The 18,419-nt window shown below is 39.8% G+C and overlaps 1 protein-coding gene across 2 annotated transcripts in view; it reads left to right on the top strand.

The window, feature by feature from the left end:
- Positions 1–7,782: 7,782 nt before the first annotated feature.
- The window catches only part of LOC114661078 (ras-related C3 botulinum toxin substrate 1), a 34,344-nt gene continuing 23,707 nt past the window's right edge, over positions 7,783–18,419 (top strand). The window contains exon 1 of one of the 2 annotated variants that reach the window (XM_028814196.2): positions 7,783–8,079. In XM_028814196.2, coding sequence (XP_028670029.2) covers positions 8,045–8,079 — 35 coding nt within the window. In that variant the 5' untranslated portion in view covers positions 7,783–8,044. The remainder of the gene's footprint in view (positions 8,080–18,419) is intronic. The other variant, XM_028814197.2, reaches the window with a different exon arrangement.

Here is an 18,419-nt window from a genome sequence, read left to right as displayed (position 1 = left end):
GCAGATTAGAAACTCTGCGTTTATAAGAATGCCTTTTGAAAGCTTCGAAATCACTTTTGACTCACCGGTACGAGAACGCCAACCCGACATCTTCTTGATGTCTGATTATGCAACGAGTCGATCTTTTTGGAGTACCCTTCTATTTTTGGCCCTCTAGACCCGAAAAAACAATTTTAGGCCATTTTTGAATCATATTTTGTATAGGAATCTTATGACAAAGAGTAAACCAATACGTGTCTCCCAACAAATGTGATCGGAAGGACTTGGAAGTTGTGCACACCACATCAACCGAATACAGGGGTTCACCCCCTAATGGCATACGCGAACAGTAGAGGTAGAAGGGGGCCGTGCACAAGCATGTTTCTATGAACTGATCCCATTGGGGTCGTTGGCCCCCTTAGGGTTTCCAGATCAATTGACATTCTTTCAGGGGAGCCCCCCCCCCCTTGGGGCTTCCACTTCTATGTGCACACTTTTGGAGGGGTTACGTTTAGGATTGACTTCCAGGAGACTGGGACTTGATTATAGGAGTCTGGGGCTGGTAATATAGTCATTTGGAGTGTCGTTTTCTGCTATGTCATATACATGTGCCTGGGAGACAACTTCAGGGCTCGTCAACTTGTAATTCCATCCGGAGTCAAGGTTGCCGATGTCTTACTAACGCTTCTCCTCTCATTCCCTCTGCAAGGTATTAGAAATACAGAATAAGTACACTTACTTTCAAAGATAAATATCATGTGGCTTTGTAGGACTACCACATCATCACACTCCTTCCGATCACTCACTTCACTCCAATCGTGGGCTGCATCAGGAGTGGGCAGGAGGAGGAGTATAGGGACCTAATCAATGACTTTGTTAAATGGTGCGACTCAAACCACCTACACCTGAACACCAGCAAAACCAAGGAACTGGTGGTGGATTTTAGGAGGCCCAGACCCCTCATGGACCCTGTGATCATCAGAGGTGACTGTGTGCAGATGGTGCAGACCTATAAATACCTTGGAGTGCAGCTGGATGATAAATTAGACTGGACTGCCAATACTGATGCGCTGTGTAAGAAAGGACAGAGCCGGTTATACTTCCTTAGAAGGCTGGCGTCCTTCAACATCTGCAATAAGATGCTGCAGATGTTCTATCAGACAGTTGTGGCGAGCGCCCTCTTCTACGCAGTGGTTTGCTGGGGAGGCAGCATTAAGAAGAAAGACGCCTCACGCCTGGACAAACTGGTGAGGAAGGCAGGCTCTATTGTTGGCATGGAGCTGGACAGTTTGACATCTGTGGCAGAGCGACGGGCACTCAGCAGGCTTCTATCAATTATGGAAAATCCACTGCATCCACTGAACAGGATCATCTCCAGACAGAAGAGCAGCTTCAGCGACAGACTGCTGTCACTGTCCTGCTCCACTGACAGACTGAGAAGATCGTTCCTCCCCCAAACTATGCGACTCTTCAATTCCACCCGGGGGGGGGGGGGGGGGGGGTAAACGTTAACATTATATAAAGTTATTGTCTGTTTTTACCTGCATTATTATCAATCTTTAATTTAATATTGTTTTTTGTATCAGTAAGGTGCTGCTGGAGTAAGTGAATTTCCCCTTGGGATTAATAAAGTATCTATCTATCTATCTATCTATCTATCTATCTATCTATCTATCTATCTATCTATCTAACCTTCCGTTTTAAATTACATGACTCAGACACGGCAATCAAAATTTTGTCATACAAAAAAATAAAAATTCACGGCGTTTAAAATCTGTAGGGGGCGCCTTTTTTACCCCAAGGTCAGCTAGTTCTGCACGTGACAGGGAACGGGAGCCGTGATTTGTGATAGCAGAGCCGCCCCCACCAAGTGATGATGTGCCAGGTTGGTAACATCACGTCAAGAGAGGACTACTGAGTCAACAAGCTGATTTAAACTGGAGGCTCAGTTATGGGATGTCCTCTGGAACTACTGGAGGTGGTAGTGGAGCAGAGAATGAAGACAAATCTGGGTACCATTATGAACAGCGCTGACATCTTCTCGGTGACACATGAGCATTGTGGAATTCCAGTCAACACAACTGTCAAGAAAGGCTAGAGGGTCTCCTTCGTACCAACGAGAATGTGCCTCACTAGGACTGCTCTCTCATCTTTTGCCAAGCAAGAAGATTTTTTTTTTCTTTGTTCTTGTGTGTTTGAGGGGTGGTTGTTGCTTGTTGCAATATTTACAGTTCTTCTGTAAAGTTTTATCCATCTATCTGTTTTATAGTGCCTTTCACATGCATCTATCTACTATATAGTGCCTTTCACATACAACTATTTCTGTCTTGTATAATGCCTTTCACTTCTATATTGCTAGTGAATACAGCACATTTTGCAACTTTCATATCTGTCTATCTATTATATAGTGCCTTTCACATCTGTCTATGTCTTAAGACAACATAGTGAAATATTAAAGGTGCTGCAAATTAAGTGAATATAGCACCTTTTGCATCTTTCATAGCTATCCTTTATATAGTGCTTTGAATATCTATCTATCTATCTATCTATCTATCTATCTATCTATCTATCTATCTATCTATCTATCTATCTTATATAGTGCATTTCACATTTACCTGTCTCTGTCCCATATAGTGCCTTTCACATCTATCTATCTATCTATCTATCTATCTATCTATCTATCTATCTATCTATCTATCTATCTATCTATCTATCATTTTATACTACCTTTCATATCTTTCTATCTGTCCATCACTCCTGCCTCTCAGAGGTACACCATTGTGTTTCTTTTGTGGTTCACTTATTTAATGAAGGTGTATTATACTTATTGTAAAATAATTTATGATAATAAACTACAATATAAAGTATAGTATAAAGACGCTTTATGAATTTAAATAAAACCTGATCAGCAGACAGAGTGTCTCTAAGCCAGTAACGTCAGCTGAAGGAGCTTTCTGAAATGTTGAGGCTGCCAGTCCTACTTCTTTGTCTTAAAGGCCACCCTGCCTGCTGGTTTACGCAGGTCAGTCAAGTATCAATCAAAGTTAACATATCATCAGGTTATATTTTATATTCATAAATTCTTTATACAGAATATTTGTTGCCTAAACAAAAGTCTCGACATAGAAATGAAACAGACATTCTTTGATTAATTTAAAGGCAAATTGGTTTCACTTCACAAAATCTGAAATAAACACAGAGAAGCGGAAGCTGAGGCGTTCCTGTGAACTTGGTGTTACACCACTTCAGGGAAATTTGGTTTCTTTTAAGGGGCTTTGCTAGATGACAGGGCTCTTGTTGTTCTGCGGCAGTCCCGAAACTTAAGACCACAAATTTGCATGTCGGTTCTCCTGTGCACTCAGCTGTGGTGCTGCTGAATTAGGTTTAGGGTTAGGGGATCGTCGCCTAAGATTGATGTGGTGGCACAGTGGTTAGCGCACTGCCTCTCCTACTCCAGCCTGGTTACTGTCTGCGTGGACTTGGCATGTTCTCCCAGATACCCATGAGGGCCTTTCCCTGGGTAGTCCAGGAAATTAGAAAATATTAAATTATGTGAAAACTATTTTATTTAAGAAAATATTTGTAATTATATAAATATATATTGTGACTGGTAGGGGCATAACAGTACGCTAAACACAACCTCACAGCCCCAGGTTCAAAATGAACATTTATTTCACAGATTACCTTTGACACGTTTCTCTCTGTTATCACAGGACAGTACACCAGTGTAGTTCTTTCTCTTTCTCTTCTGAATCCCATCCTGGTTCGAATCCCATAAATGCCAATAGGGACTCTGCTCTGTTGGGCCCTTGAGCAAGGCTCTTAACCTGCAATTGCTGAGCGCTTTGAGTAGTGAGAAAAGCGCTATATAAATGCAAAGAATTATTATTATTAAGATTTCTGTCCTCCACTTCTCCCCGGTGAGTATCGTCCATCTCCTCTCCTGACTCCGACTCTTTTGGATGAAGCAGAGCTGCTTCCTTTATCCAGGGCCCAGGAGTACTTCAGGTGCCACAACACTATTCCTTGGTTAGGCAGAAGTTCCTTGACGTAGGGACTGTTAATCCCTGCACCGCCCCCTGGCTGTTACCCATGGAACCCAACAGGCCTGCCCCCATGGGACTACAGTTCCCAACATGCCCTGTGGGTATCTGTAGAGGTACTGCAACTCAGGGACACTGCCATCTAACATTTAGGGGGTGTAAAAAAAACTCAGGTAGGTTGCTAACCTCCCAGCCAGTAAAGGATCTTTCATCAGCTACTTCCGGATGCCAGCATATCCAGTTCTGTCCATTTCCAGGCTACAGGAGGGACCACCCTGCCTATTTGTTGGACTGGCCTTCTGACCAGGTAAAGAATCTTGAACTGACCCTACTGGAATGCCAGCTCATGCCTGCTGTCCATTTCAGCAGTATGTATTTATGAAAAAAGATGTAGTGATGAAAACTTTCATATTTCAGTGATAAATGTAAATGAGTGGGATGTGCTGCCAGAGTACAACACAAGTCATCGATATTTGGCTTAAGGTTTGTTAAAGACGGCCTCAATGTAAGATGTCATATAGAAAAGACTGAACTTTATGCAATGTGCACTTTAATCACGTCTGAAACATTCGATTTTTAATTTTAAGCTGTGGAGTGGAGGGGTAATTCAAAGAAAAATGTGACTTTGTCCCAAATGTTATGAAGGGCACTTTAAGAGAAACCAAGGGCTCATCACCACCCCTGACAGAGCGTAACCTAAATTGCTGCAGTTTGTTGCATTAACAATCACTGGTCATTGCTCAATGTCAGTAAACAATAGGACAACTTTAGCAAAGCAGTACTCAAACTATTTCAGTCATTACTTACAGAGGAGAGACCAGGTGTACAGGTTAGATATGAAAACATACAACCTGAATGATTCAAATCAGGTTCACACAGCAAGCTTTGTATCCTGTAGCTTTGGTTGTTGCTCTTTGTTTCATTAAACCAGGGTGTGATGCCTCAGAACGGAGAGGCACTCTGTAGGTGGCACAATCTGACCAAGTGGTCTACTCTGTGACAGTTGTTTCTCTACTCCTCCTCCTCCTCCTCATCCTGCTTCTTTTAAAGTCCTTTGAATTTAAAGTGTCATACTGGCTGCCTTATATAAGATCAGTCAAAAAAACTGGGACAACTGATATGTTTCCATGGTCTGCTTTGATTGTTAATTAGGTTATTTTTGAAACATGTTCTTCTTAAAGGCTCAAGCCTCCACTTCACATATTCTTACAAGCATGCACACACACACTGGTCGCCTTATCTAAGCTTAAACATATACATTTTAATAAACAAAGACGCTCTGTAACAATTTTATACTTACTTTCCCAGAATTCTTGTTGGCCTTTTTTGCATACACTCAGAATTTTATCGACTCCCAAATTTGACCCTCTTGCAAAATGACCTCATGAATGAATATTCATGAGCCCATGAGCTCATTTGTACCTGCTTGCTATTTCAGTTACAGAACATTTCCCACATGAGCTCTGAGTCATTATCTGAATACTTCTAGAATAAAAAACACACTGAAATAAAACACACAAATGAAATATTACGTATCGTGTTTTGCATACTGTAAAAGCACCATTTTTCAATGGCATTACAGTGAGGACAGCAGGGGGTGGATACCCAGAGGTCTGTGTGTTGATCCCGGGTACTCCGTGCTGTTAAAACATGGTGTCGTCCTTTGGAGGAGACGTAAAATCGAGGTCCTAACTTGGGGTGGAAAAGATCCTTGGGCATTCTTTGAAAAGAGAAGGGTTTATCCCGCTGGCCTAGCTTAATTGCCCACCACAGCCTGCTCATGCTGGCCCCCTAATCGTCCCTTGTCTTTAATTGGCCGTTTCTCTCAGCCCTTCACCATCTATTGGCTAATGTGTGCTGAGCAGACTGGCACAAGAATGGCTGCCGTCACATCAACCAAGTGGATGCTACACATTGGTGGTAGTTAAAGTGGCTTCTCACTGACTATGTAAAGCACTATAAGTAGTTAAAAAGGTGCCATATAAATGTCATGTGTTAGTTATTATTGTGCCTGAGACATTCCTCCGTAGATGGCACAGTGGTTAGTGCTGCTGCTTCACACTTCCAGACCCCCTGAGTTTGAATTGCAGTCTTACATTGAAAGTCTGTGCGGGGTCTGCATCTACCACATCAAAGATGTGTCTGTTAGGCTAATTGGCATCTGCTGAGTTTAGTGTGGGCAAATGTGTGTGACCTGGCATGGGCTGGCATCCCCTCCAAATGTTGCTACTTAATCTGATACCCAGTCCCACAACCCTGAGTAGTAATGGATGAATGGACATTTCATATCAAGAGCAGCAGCTATCAAATAACGCAAGAATAAAACACAATACGAAGAAAACTGGTCCGACGCATTATTGTATATAGCGCCTTTCATAGTGAGCACTTGCACATAGTAATACAATAAATGGAAAAAGAGTGAAACATTCTTTTCTGCAGCATCCTTTAGGTCTGTCGTTGTCACATACTATTTTAAACACCAAACACGGGTGCGATACAAGATAAAAACACGTCATATACAAACCCATTTTATATAGTGCCTTTCTGTGGTAGTCACCGTAACAGGTTTTTTTTTTGTTTAAAATAATAAAACTTTAAAAAATAATTTAGAAATTTGAAGTAGCCCATACATCATTTAACTGTGTTGTTTGTTTTTATTTTAATTTTTAGTCTATCTTCCTTTTAAGTACGTAGTTTAAGATTCGTTATAACATAGAAACAAATAAATGTTTTACCAAATTAAAGTGTAGCGATTGTACACTTACACAAAAATTTCCATCCATCCATCCATTTTCCAACCCGTTGAATTCGAACATAGGGTCACGTGGGTCTGCCGGAGCTAATCCCAGCCAACACAGGGCACAAGGCAGGGAACCAATCCCGGGCAGGGCGCCAACCCACCACAGGACACACACACACACACCAAGCACACACTAGGGCCAATTTAGAATCGCCAATCGACCTAACCTGCATTTTTAAAATAAAACTTTAAAAAATAATTTAGAAATTTGAAGTAGCCATCCATCCATCCATCCATTTTCCAACCCGCTGAATCCGAACACAGGGTCACGGGGGTCTGCCGGAGCCAATCCCAGCCAACACAGGGCACAAGGCAGGGAACCAATCCCGGGCAGGGTGCCAACCCACCACAGGACACACACACACACACCAAGCACACACTAGGGCCAATTTAGAATCGCCAATCGACCTAACCTGCATGTTTTTGGACTGTGGGAGGAAACCCACGCAGACAACATGCAAAGCGAACCCGGGTCTCCTTACTGCGAAGCAGCAGCGCTACCACTGCGCCACCGTGTCGCCCTTCAAAAAAATTATTTTTCTTATTTTTTTTCTATAAAAAAACTCGCTTTGAGTTTTAGTCCTTTGAAATAATATCACGGGGCACAAAATTTCAGTGTGGTATTTGTTATATTAATCCGTAAAGATAGTTAATTGGTCGCGGGTCTGAACACCCTTTTTAATTGAACTTTCAATCTAAAATGGATGACTATTTCGTATTTATTAGTTAAACAATAAATGATTCATTTTTTTTGTTTTTGCTTGAATAATGATACTTTTCAAAAAAATCCGAGCTCTTGAGTATAAATGAATCGAAAGATTAGGAAAGCGGCAAGCACGCGCGCTCCCGGGAGAGACGCCGTGTCAGGAGCGTGCACGTCCCTGAAACGTAGAAGCGCGTGCACGGACCCCTCGCGCGCCGTTCCCGGGATGCCAGGCAGCATTCCTAAAGGAGAGGCAGGAAATGACTGAATTGGGAGCTTCGCTTCCGTTGCCTGCCCCGCTCTCCGAGTGTGTTTTTGGGTGGTGGCTGTTTGCGAGTGAACTTCTAGTTCTCAGACTGCGGAAAGACTGTATGTGTGTGCCGGACTCGCCTGTCTTTATAAACACGCGTACACATATTTAAGTTTTTTTTGTCTCCAGCTTTTATATTTTTTTGTTCCTGTCGTCTGAGGAGCTACTGCTGCTGCGTTGGTGGACGACGCGAGCGATAGCGAGGACCAATGCAGGCCATCAAGTGTGTCGTCGTCGGCGACGGGTGAGTGAGTGACTGACTGACTGACTGCCTGCCTGCCTGCCTGACTGAGTGAGGGCTCTCGGATTTTTTTCTCTTTTTGCCTTTTATTACGCTGTTGTTTTGTTCAGTTTAAGCGAGGAGGCTTTGTACAAAGTTGACGCCGGCAGTAGCGAAAAGTTACGGCGTTTATGTTTTCGGGAGACGTGGAGGGAAGCCACTCCTTTCAGCCTTGCCGGCTGCGTTGGGACTGGGCGCACCAGCCGGCTTCCGTGTATCCATCTAGGAGAAGAGGCCGCAGGAAAGTTCGCGGCCTGAAAGGTGGGCTCATCGTCACCCAGACGCCCCCCAAATAAAAAGTACGAGGGAGTGTGTGTGTGTGGCTATCCCAAATACCATAGGACACACACACAGAAAAAAAGTCGAGGTTTGGGTGGCGGGATTAGGATTATACTTTATTTAAAATAAAACGGATTGTGTCATGTATGGGCACCTCAGCTTTGTGATCGTTAATTTTAATTGAATTTCCCCGTAAGTGCGGCATTGAAATAATAATACATATGTTATTTGAATGGGCCTGTTTAAATATGGGAAAAGTAGAAGGGAATCGGAGAGGGGCGGGCGGGCCACCGGAGTCCATCTAGTGTGGAAAACACAACGCCCATAAAGCGCATGAGTGAATGCAATCTGTGAAAGGCGCTATACACACCAAATTTGTATGAAAGAATTTATATTCAGTAAATATACTGTTCACCAAATATCGAACTGAGAACTTGTGCGATGTGTTTTTTTTTTAATTCTAAAATATATTGGTGAGGTTCTACTTGTTTCATAGACCCCGGGGTCTGGGTTTAACTCCTGTGACATGACTGTCCGTCCACCACCTTATTTTACGATTACTGCAGGAAGATCGTGACACAAATCGACATCTTCTAAAGCTACTAATTACTAGGAAGATAGTGACACAAATCGACATCTTCTTAAGCTACTAATTTTCAGAGCCATTGGCAAAGCTAGCTTGGCACCACTACGGTAAAAAAAATTATATAGCGTTTTATTGGATGGTTTAGACTGGGTTAATAAATTTCAGTCGAGGGTTACAAACTGGAAGTTTGCATGTCTTACTGGAACATTACCTTTTTATCTTTTGTTAGCAAATGCCTTTATTAAGAATACTTACAAAAGGCAATTCAAATCAAGTTTGTCATTGTTTTTCCACAATGAAATTACTTGAGTCAATGCCAAATGCATTTTAAACACTTATTTAAAAAAAAAAAAAACATTCTGTAAACCAGAGTATAAATAAGTTAACAAGTAAAACAGTACCTGTCAGCTGTTAATTTTTAAAAACTGTGATTTCATAAACATTTAATGTTAATATATCTGTTTCTCTTCCAGTCACAAGTCTTCCAATTCAGTGATGAAAGGCTTAAAGTTGTTTGCTCACCACCTTTCTTTCTCTAAGGATATATATTTTCTTTAACCATTCGCATCTATCTCGGTTTCTACTGACTATTTTACTTTTGCTTAGTCCAGTGGTCCCTAAACTTGGTCCTGGAACCCACTGTGGGTTTTTGTTCCAACCAGATTCACAATCGGTGATGATTGATCTCCTTTAATTAGTTGGTCTTTTTCTCTCCTCTTATTCTGTCATTAGAATTTTTAATTATTTTTTTTTACATTTGTAAGGCATTTAAAATATTTTTATTTTTGGAATAGCTTTAAATTTTTAACTTTTTCTGTTTTCCCATTATTTTGCCATTTTTCTGTGTAGTTTGCTCCCTTCGTTGTACCCTAATAATGACAATTAAAAAGAACCAGAGCAGACACCCAGGAAAACATTGAATGATTAATGGCTGCAACTACTTGAGTCTCGGACCCCCAAATCAGTAAATAAGCAGAGAAAAAATTGGGGTGAAACTATTGTTAAAGTAAAATATACATAATCCCACTATAACTGTTTAGTACATTTTAATAAGAATTTACAAAGACTTAGTTTTGTAGTTTTTATATTAACCCCAAAACACAAAATGGGAAATAACAGTTCACCTGATTAGGCTGGAAGTCCAAATAAATGCAGAAGTTGATTGGGACAAAAACCAACAGCCACTTTGGGTCCCCAAGACCAAGTTTTGGATCCTCTGGCTTAGTCACTAGACATCACACTTACCATAATGTTTCTTTTGCAGCATTTATTTTGCCCACACCTTATTTGCTTTTTAACTTTGTGTGTTCTCCCCATGTCTGTGTGTGTTTCCCTGGGTGCTCTGGTCCCCAATCACTAATGTGTAGCATCCTCCAGGATGAAGGAGGGATGAAGTGCTGTAGTTCATGACCATGGTAGTCAATCAGTTACCATAATGTTTCTTTTGCAGCATTTATTTTGCCCACACCTTATTTGCGCTTTAACTTTGTGTGTTCTCCCCATGTCTGTGTGTGTTTCCCTGGGTGCTCTGGTCCCCAATCACTAATGTGTAGCATCCACCAGGATGAAGGAGGGATGTAGTGCTGTAGTTCATGACCATGGTAGTCAATCAGTGGTCAAATTTAAATTGTCTGCTTAAGTTGTGTATATTTGGAGATGTATAGTGCTGGTCTCTGACTAATACATTCCGTTAATTTATGCTCTTGTGACTTATTTTGAACTAGCAATTACCCAGTTTCTCTGAAAATGTACACATGCTAATAATGTGCATTGTATAGTTCTCGTCTTTGTGCTTGTGGTTGCTACTTCTAGTTTAGCGATGTTATTCCCACATCCCTTAAAGTACAGGTTTGTTAGGTACACTCAACAATTTAGAGTTAACAATGTGTTTAAGTGGCGCAGTTAACAATGTGTTTAAGTGGCGCACTGTGATGGAATGATGCCATGTGTAGGGTTGATCTCTTGTGCCATTCTGTGCTGAATAGCCCTCTGCAGCCCTAAGTTACAATTAAAAACATTCATTTAATCTAACTAACAACCTGTTGCATTAGTCACTTTGTCAGACAGGCTATAAATAACTATGTAGAATATATTTACGTGACACCTTGTCTATCATTGTGTTAGTTTGTCATAAGCTTTAGTTGAAGAATAGATCAAAGGAGCATGTTGCAGATAAACCGACACATTGTGTAGCACAAGTTCACAAAATTTAGTCACTTCACATTTATTTAGCTGATAATTTTAAAAGCAGCGTATGTATCTGATACTTGCACTACTAATGCTTCCACATTTTTTAAGCACTTGTAGAGTGAGTGACTTGCTTGTGGTCCACCCATGATGATTATTGGTGAGTGATGAGCAGGGCTGTGGTTTCCAGTCTAACAGTTACTGTTATCGGGTTGTGAGGAGAAATGTATCGACTCTGACTAAATGTGAATTGGACTATAATGTTAATTTCCAATTTCATCTTATTTGGCTAAACCATTTTTTTTCTGCTGCCCTTTTGATAAAAATATAGCCTTTCATTGTGCAAGTTTGCCTTTTGTTTAAATTTACTCAAAGTAACAGCATCACTACAGCCTTTAAGCCTAACCTTTAATAGGTTAGAGCAGTCCGATTCACGTTTGACAGTGATAAAATGTCTTGTATTTCGTGCTATGTGCCTTAAATCTGCATTGTAATTATTGCAAATGAGTAATTGCAAAAGGAGGAGTTGGTGGTACTATAATTTGAGGAGATGGAGTCATAGGTTTTGTGTACTCACTCCACAGCCCTGCCGAGGAGTACTCAACTGTTACTCGATTTGGTAAATTGAGCTTTATAAAAGTAACATGAGATGCTTAATCCAGCTTAGGGTCGGGTGGGAAGAACCCTATTTTCTCTGCATAGGCTTTCTTGCTTTGAACCCTTTTTCCCCATTTTGCCACTACTTTAAAACTGTAACACTGTTGTGGATTTAGGATAGCTTGGAAAGTCTGGATCACTTGAAAAGGTTCACTAGTTTAGCTTTTAGTTTGGTTGTTTAAAATGAGTTTTATAAATAAAAAGTAATGTTGACCAAAGTGCTTCATGTTAGGGGGAAAAGAACTACATTCTAAGACAGGATAAGGTTAAACAAAAGACAAACTCCATGAAGATATAAAATGAACCAATTCTAGCTAAAAAACTAAAGGGAAAATGTAATATGTTTGACCTGGATTTAAAATAGTCACAGTTGTCAGACCTGATGTGTTCCAGAGCCTTGGGGCGACTGTTGCAAAAGCATGCTCACCTTTAAGCTTTAGTTGAGCCCTCGACACCACAAAGGGTGTCTCATCAGGTGACCTAAGCTGGTGAGATGGAATGTAAAGGTGTAAAAGGTTGAAGAGATGGGAAGGTGCTAATCCATTTAGGCACTTAAGAACAAAGAATAGCACCTTAAACCCCAGCAATGTACTGGAACTCAATGAAGGACGGATAATCACTGGAGAAATATGATCATGTTTATGTGTAACCGACAGAAGTATTGCAGCAGGGTTTTGGACCTGAAAGGGACTGCTGGGTGACACCAGTGTATGATGAGTTACAGTAATAAAGGCACAAGTTACCTTTTCAAGGTCAGCAGTAGACAAAAAGGGTTTGACCTCCGCTAACACTTGTAGCGCGGGTTGTGGTTTGGGAAACGGGACTTAAAAATGGTTTATCTAATTTAAGGTTACCATCACATCCCAAGTTCCTAGCACAGCATTTTATCAGTGGTGCTAGTGAAACAAAATTGCAATTGGAGGCACTACAAAAGTTAGAGAGCCCAAACATCATATTCTGTTTTCTTTACAGTTCCAGGATTTAGTGTCTTCCACACTGTCCTGTAAGGATAAGTCGGAAGCGATACCATATTTTTTTTTTTTTTAAAGATAGACCCTGGCAGAGGGGGCATGTGCAATGAAAACAACTTGGGGCCCAGAATGAGAGGGGCAAAGGCACACCAAGAAACTCCTGCCTGTCAGATAGGACCTGAAACAGACCAGGTGGTTCTATATACGTGGTTTTCATCAGATAGCAAGTTGTGTTCATAGTGGTACTTTTTTATTCGTATGTTAAGTTTCTAAAATTTATGATTTGGAAAGTACCAAACAGTTCTAAAGGTTGGTTTGTCCGGTACACTCCTGTTGACTTTAAAAAGAAATCTTCAGCATTATAAAGTTGAAATAAATTTTTTTTTTTTTTTTTTTTTTTTATATATATATATATATATATATATATATATATATATATATATATATATATATATATATATATATATATACAGTATTTCAGAAAATTGTATCAAGTCAACTTTTAATATTTAGAAACGTTGTACTTGGAAATGAATCCTTGAATGACACAGAGACTTGTGATCAGAAGACATCAACATGGGTGAAGTTTGCTCAATGAGTTAGACATTTTTTCACAGAAATAGTGTGCATCCTGTAGGTGTCCTAGAATATTGCATCACATAACATCAAGACGCAAACTCAAAAAAGGCTTTGATGGTTGGTTACGTCTGATACAGCTGGCTTACCCTCCATCGAAAGGTGGGAGCTCTTAAAGGCAAATGTGGTGGGTATTCAAATAAAGGTCATCAGTCTCTACATTTAGATTATTACACTAGAGTACTGTGGGCAGTCCTGGTGACTTTGCAGCTCCCAACACAATGCAGTGGGGGGGAAAAAGAAGCCTACAGGCATTAGAAGCTTTGCACAGGAAGAGCAGCTATGTGTATGTATGTATCCTTGGCCTTGCAAAAGAAATGGAGCCTCTTTAGTCTGGGACAGAAAAGAGTGGGGGAAGTAGTAGTATTTTCCAACTTATTCTCCCTCTTCTTTCTCTTCTTTTCCTTCTTCTATGTTGGGTCGATGTGGTCAATCGGCCCCCTCTAAACTGCTCAGCATTGCACCTCCTTGCCAGTCAGGCTCTTTTCCATCAAATCTGCTTTTACTTTATCCATCCACCTCTGCTTTGGCCTCCATTGTTTTCTCTTCCCCTGTACTTCCATTCCCATCACTCTTTCTCACATATTCCTTGTCTCCTCATCACATGTCTGTACCACTTCAGCCTTCTTTCCTGGGCTTTCTTAGATACCAGATACAGTACATCTCCCACTTTTGTTGTACCTTGAATTATCTCATTTATTCTGGCCTTTTTTTTGTAAAACTCATTTCTGCCATGTCCAACAACTTCTCCTGCACTCCCTTTACTCTCCGTGTCACAGGTCAACACATCATTGCTGGTCTTAACCACTGTCTTTAACCTTGGTATTCTTCCAACTAAATATTTGTGTTCTTTGTGTACATTTAACTGGCAATTAAAGAAATACTCCACCCCACAAAATGTTTTTAAATCCTGTTTTCATGGAGAATGGAGCATATAAAATTCCTAATAAAATAGGCTTCAATGAACAACAGAAAATATAAAAACATCCATGAAAAGACTTAAGTTACTTGTGTACCTAAATTCACAGATATCTAGTTGTACATTCACAACATCCCAAGCAAATGTATTTTTGGTAAAATGTTAAATAAAGCACTTCTGGAAAATCCTCTTGTGTAAGAAAGTGTGTTTAAGTCGGATCAGGCATTTAAATTGAAGATCTGCGTGTCCCCTGAACTTGGCAGCCTTTTGATTTCAAATCAAGTTCCTTGGTCTGGACTGTACTGTACTTCCTGTCATTTTTTTGCTTGGATTCGTGATTCATCTAGTGTAATACTTCTCAGTGATAGTGTCTGTGGTTGTTACATTCTTGGGTATTGTGTAAAGGCCCTTTTTGTAAAATTCACATTGTAAGCTTTATGCATTTCATATGTTGTTCATTGCTTAGACCTCATTTTAATTTATAAGAACGTATGACTTCAAGATGAGACCAGTTTTGTCCATCAGGCTTGTTTAGTTAGCTTAGAGAGAAACTTGCCCAATTCCCTTTAAATATTCATTTAAAATGTTAAGAAGATGTATGCTTCAATGCCAAAACTATGCTCCATCTTCAAGATTCTCATGAACCTTTGTGAGGGAAAACTCCTCCTTTCATGAGTGGTGCTCTCCATAATTTCAATATGGTATCTTCAAGTAAGAGTGTATTTAAATAAAGAAATCTGATTGGACAGTTTTTATTAATGCTTTTGAGAGTTTTGAAGAAGTGAATTAGATTCTTATGTAGACTTTCGTGCTCAGGAACCAAACTTTTTAATTTTTATTTTTTTTAAAGTTATCAGAGGTGGAACAAAACAAGCCTTTTGGACCAGGGATGGACTTGATTGAACTTGTCTTCAAAACATCCTGAGCTGTACCATCTTCTATTTAAAATAGTAGTATGTTATGCAGAATTGTGCACCATGGCACTATAGGTGTCATCTCACCTGAACATTATAGTGTCTGAGAGTAATGTCTTGATTTATTTTTGACAGTTTTTAGAAAATTTTAATTGTTCCTATTCATTACCTGTATAAGACATTTTTGACAGCCCCTAAATGTTTCTTCCCCGAAATTTTCTTGCTTTAGAAAATGCCAGTCACTATGGCATTGGATGGTTAAACTGCTCCTTCCAGGGATTCATTTTAAATTGTGTAAAATCTCAATTTCCTATTCTTACATCCCTCAAAAAAATGTCAGTTGATCATTTGTGGCTACCGCCACTACTACCAGGATGAAAGAATCAAGGCAAATGAAGTTGTGTTCTTTTGAGATGTCTATGCAAGTGTTGATTTGGCTTATCATATGCTGGTCTTTCTGGCATCGAACCATTATCACTCAATTTGCAATTTTAATTATTCTAATAAAGCATTAATTTTTTATAGACCATAGTTGCAGTGAAAAAATGTAAACCTTTTGTTTTAAGCAAACAGCAAGAACAGGGAGCAGTTTTTACTTTTAGAAGTAAAAAAAAAAAATGTTTCAAGTTTTCTGTAGCAAATTCTCAAATACAATAAATGACATTTTTCTAGTCTCTTTTTTCACAGACTTTTCCTTTAAATTGAGTTCTTCAGTCATTTGCATAGTTGTGATGATCATCCAGAGCTTTCTTTACGAATTGTTTTGCTGCCACCTCGTTGTTTGATATCCCCAACACATTTCGCATGCATCTCCACTAAATCAGAATCTTGATGATTAATTTATGTTGACAAAGTAAGGGTCTAAGGACATGACCCTGAGGGCTCCACTGCTGACCTCACCACATGTTGGAACATTCTTCTGTTATCTGTACTCCTCTCCAGCTGATTCAAGCAGCTTGGAATTCCTGAGTGGGGCAACTTCTGTGTTACGTTTTTATGCCCACCCTCTGTTTGTATCAGTTTGTTTCTTGCTCTAACTTGATTAGTCTGACGGTATTCCTGTTCTGAATTGGTGGATGTTGTCTTGTATTTTATTACAAAACATTTTTCCTGTGTGTTTGTCATACAGCAGGGTTGCATGCCTTCCTGGAGAACATTGCAGTGAGATTCCCATTTAATATTGTAATTGCAATTAAGTCAGGAATTTGACCAAATATACAAGTTCAGGGTGCATTACAGGTATTTGCTTGCATACACACATTTAGTTTGCCTGCTTCCATTTGGATCTCATGAAATTTCAGATGGCTTGCTTAGGGGTCACAGAGTAAATGAAGTGTTAAATAGAAGGGGACTGAACCAGGAGCCATAGGAGTTTTAGACGTTAGTTCTTTAGCCGCTGATACCTGAATAGTTTATCTGCCTCATTAAACAGTTGGACACAGTGCAGAACTACCTTGTGTTACTTAATCACAAATTTTGTTTGCTTTTCACATTTATTAAAGAGAAAGTGGCTAGAGGCCTGAAACATCCATGTGAGGAGGTTAAATTAGCTTGAGGAATCTTTAAAATGACTGGTGTTAATTGTTGCTTTTTAGAGAATACTAGCTCCGGGATGTCTTTTTTTTTTGGAAATGGTTATATGAATGAGCCCATTTTGGGCACCTCCAGGAGGTTGTGTTTTGTTGTTACATGCTCGTGCCTTTTGACATTGAGCTTTTATTGCAAAACTAATAGTGGTAACTTGGAATAAAGGCACTGCATTTGCTAACATACGCAAAAAGGTTAAAACTTGACAAAGGCTAATAGTGTTTTAGGATTATCAAATATAAAACTTAAGTGAAGTATGTCCTGCAGAATTTGTCACTTGAAATTTTGCTTTTTTGGCCATTGGTATTTAGTTTCAGTTTTATACATCTTGCTATCAAAATTAAATGCACGGATATTATTTTAATTAAAAAAAAAAAAAAAAAAATATTCATTGCTGCTATAGCAATCTGTAAACAGAATAGGTTTTAACTATTGAGGGATATCAGATGAAGTCTGTTTAAATATTTTCAACTTTTACAGACTTGTCTTAATTTGAATAAAGGAGGTGTGGATCTGTGCAGACAAAATGAAGTCTTAGGCCCCTGCACTTTCCAGAGAACTGTGTGCACCAACAAGTTATGTCTGCATAAACTTGTTCACATTGCCTGTGCATTAGAGCTGTCAAATTAACCAAAAAATATTTGAATATTCCAATTAAAAATATGCAATTGTATGAATTATTCGAACTTAGGTTAACAATTCTGTAAGATATTAAGAAAGCATGTACAGATATACATGTATAATTCATTATACTAGCAGCTGCACAGTCAAATGCCACCAGCCCAAAAAAAATCCTCTCCGCAGTACTCGGGCAATTTTTACTTCATAAATGTCACAATATGTTTGCAGTGTAGGGACACCCGCTGAGCACTACATGACCCATGCAGCATTGTTGAAAGCACTTTGAGTTATCAAAGGCACACGTTTGGGGGTTAGGGGAGAAAAATAATGTCATGGTGCCAACACGTGTGGATCGTAAGTGCTCTTTAACGGCTCATGATCATGAGGAATATGGGTCATTTAGTAAGTCCGGTGCTGGAAATTCTACTTTTTTCCTCCCGTACAGATGGCAGTAATATTTTAATACAAGTGGACTGAATATTTTTAATTACACCTCATTGTCTTAGGCATTTTGTGTCAAACAGGCAGCCATGCAAGGCAGAGACCACGACTAGTTCACATTAATATTAGGCCCGAAGTGACTCTAATTCAGTACCCCCCACACCCCGTGTATATGGACACACATGTCTGATCTTTTCAAATCAGATTTGTAACCATGCAACATGAATGGGAATTGCCAGATCAGGGTTGTGGTTTTTTTTTTTTTTTTTTTTTTTTTTTTGCGCCTATACACCGCACTGCTGTCATCAGTGAGTGCCAGTGGTGTGACAAAACAGTGGAGAGCCACAGCTGTTACCACAGTCACTGTCCCATCATTGCTGTTGTTTCTTGTACTGGTGCTGCTGTGCCTGCAAAAGCTAGCTGTTTGGCTTTTTTGTTTTGCCTTATCGACCTAATTGTGCACAATTGACAAACTGTTTGCTGTCCTCCAGAGCAAAATGTGATGC

The sequence above is a fragment of the Erpetoichthys calabaricus genome, chromosome 11 (genome assembly GCF_900747795.2).
Source record: "Erpetoichthys calabaricus chromosome 11, fErpCal1.3, whole genome shotgun sequence".
Classification (NCBI taxonomy): Eukaryota; Metazoa; Chordata; class Cladistia; order Polypteriformes; family Polypteridae; genus Erpetoichthys; species Erpetoichthys calabaricus.
Note: the sequence above shows the minus strand (reverse complement) of the source record. Positions and strands in the feature narration are given on the sequence as shown.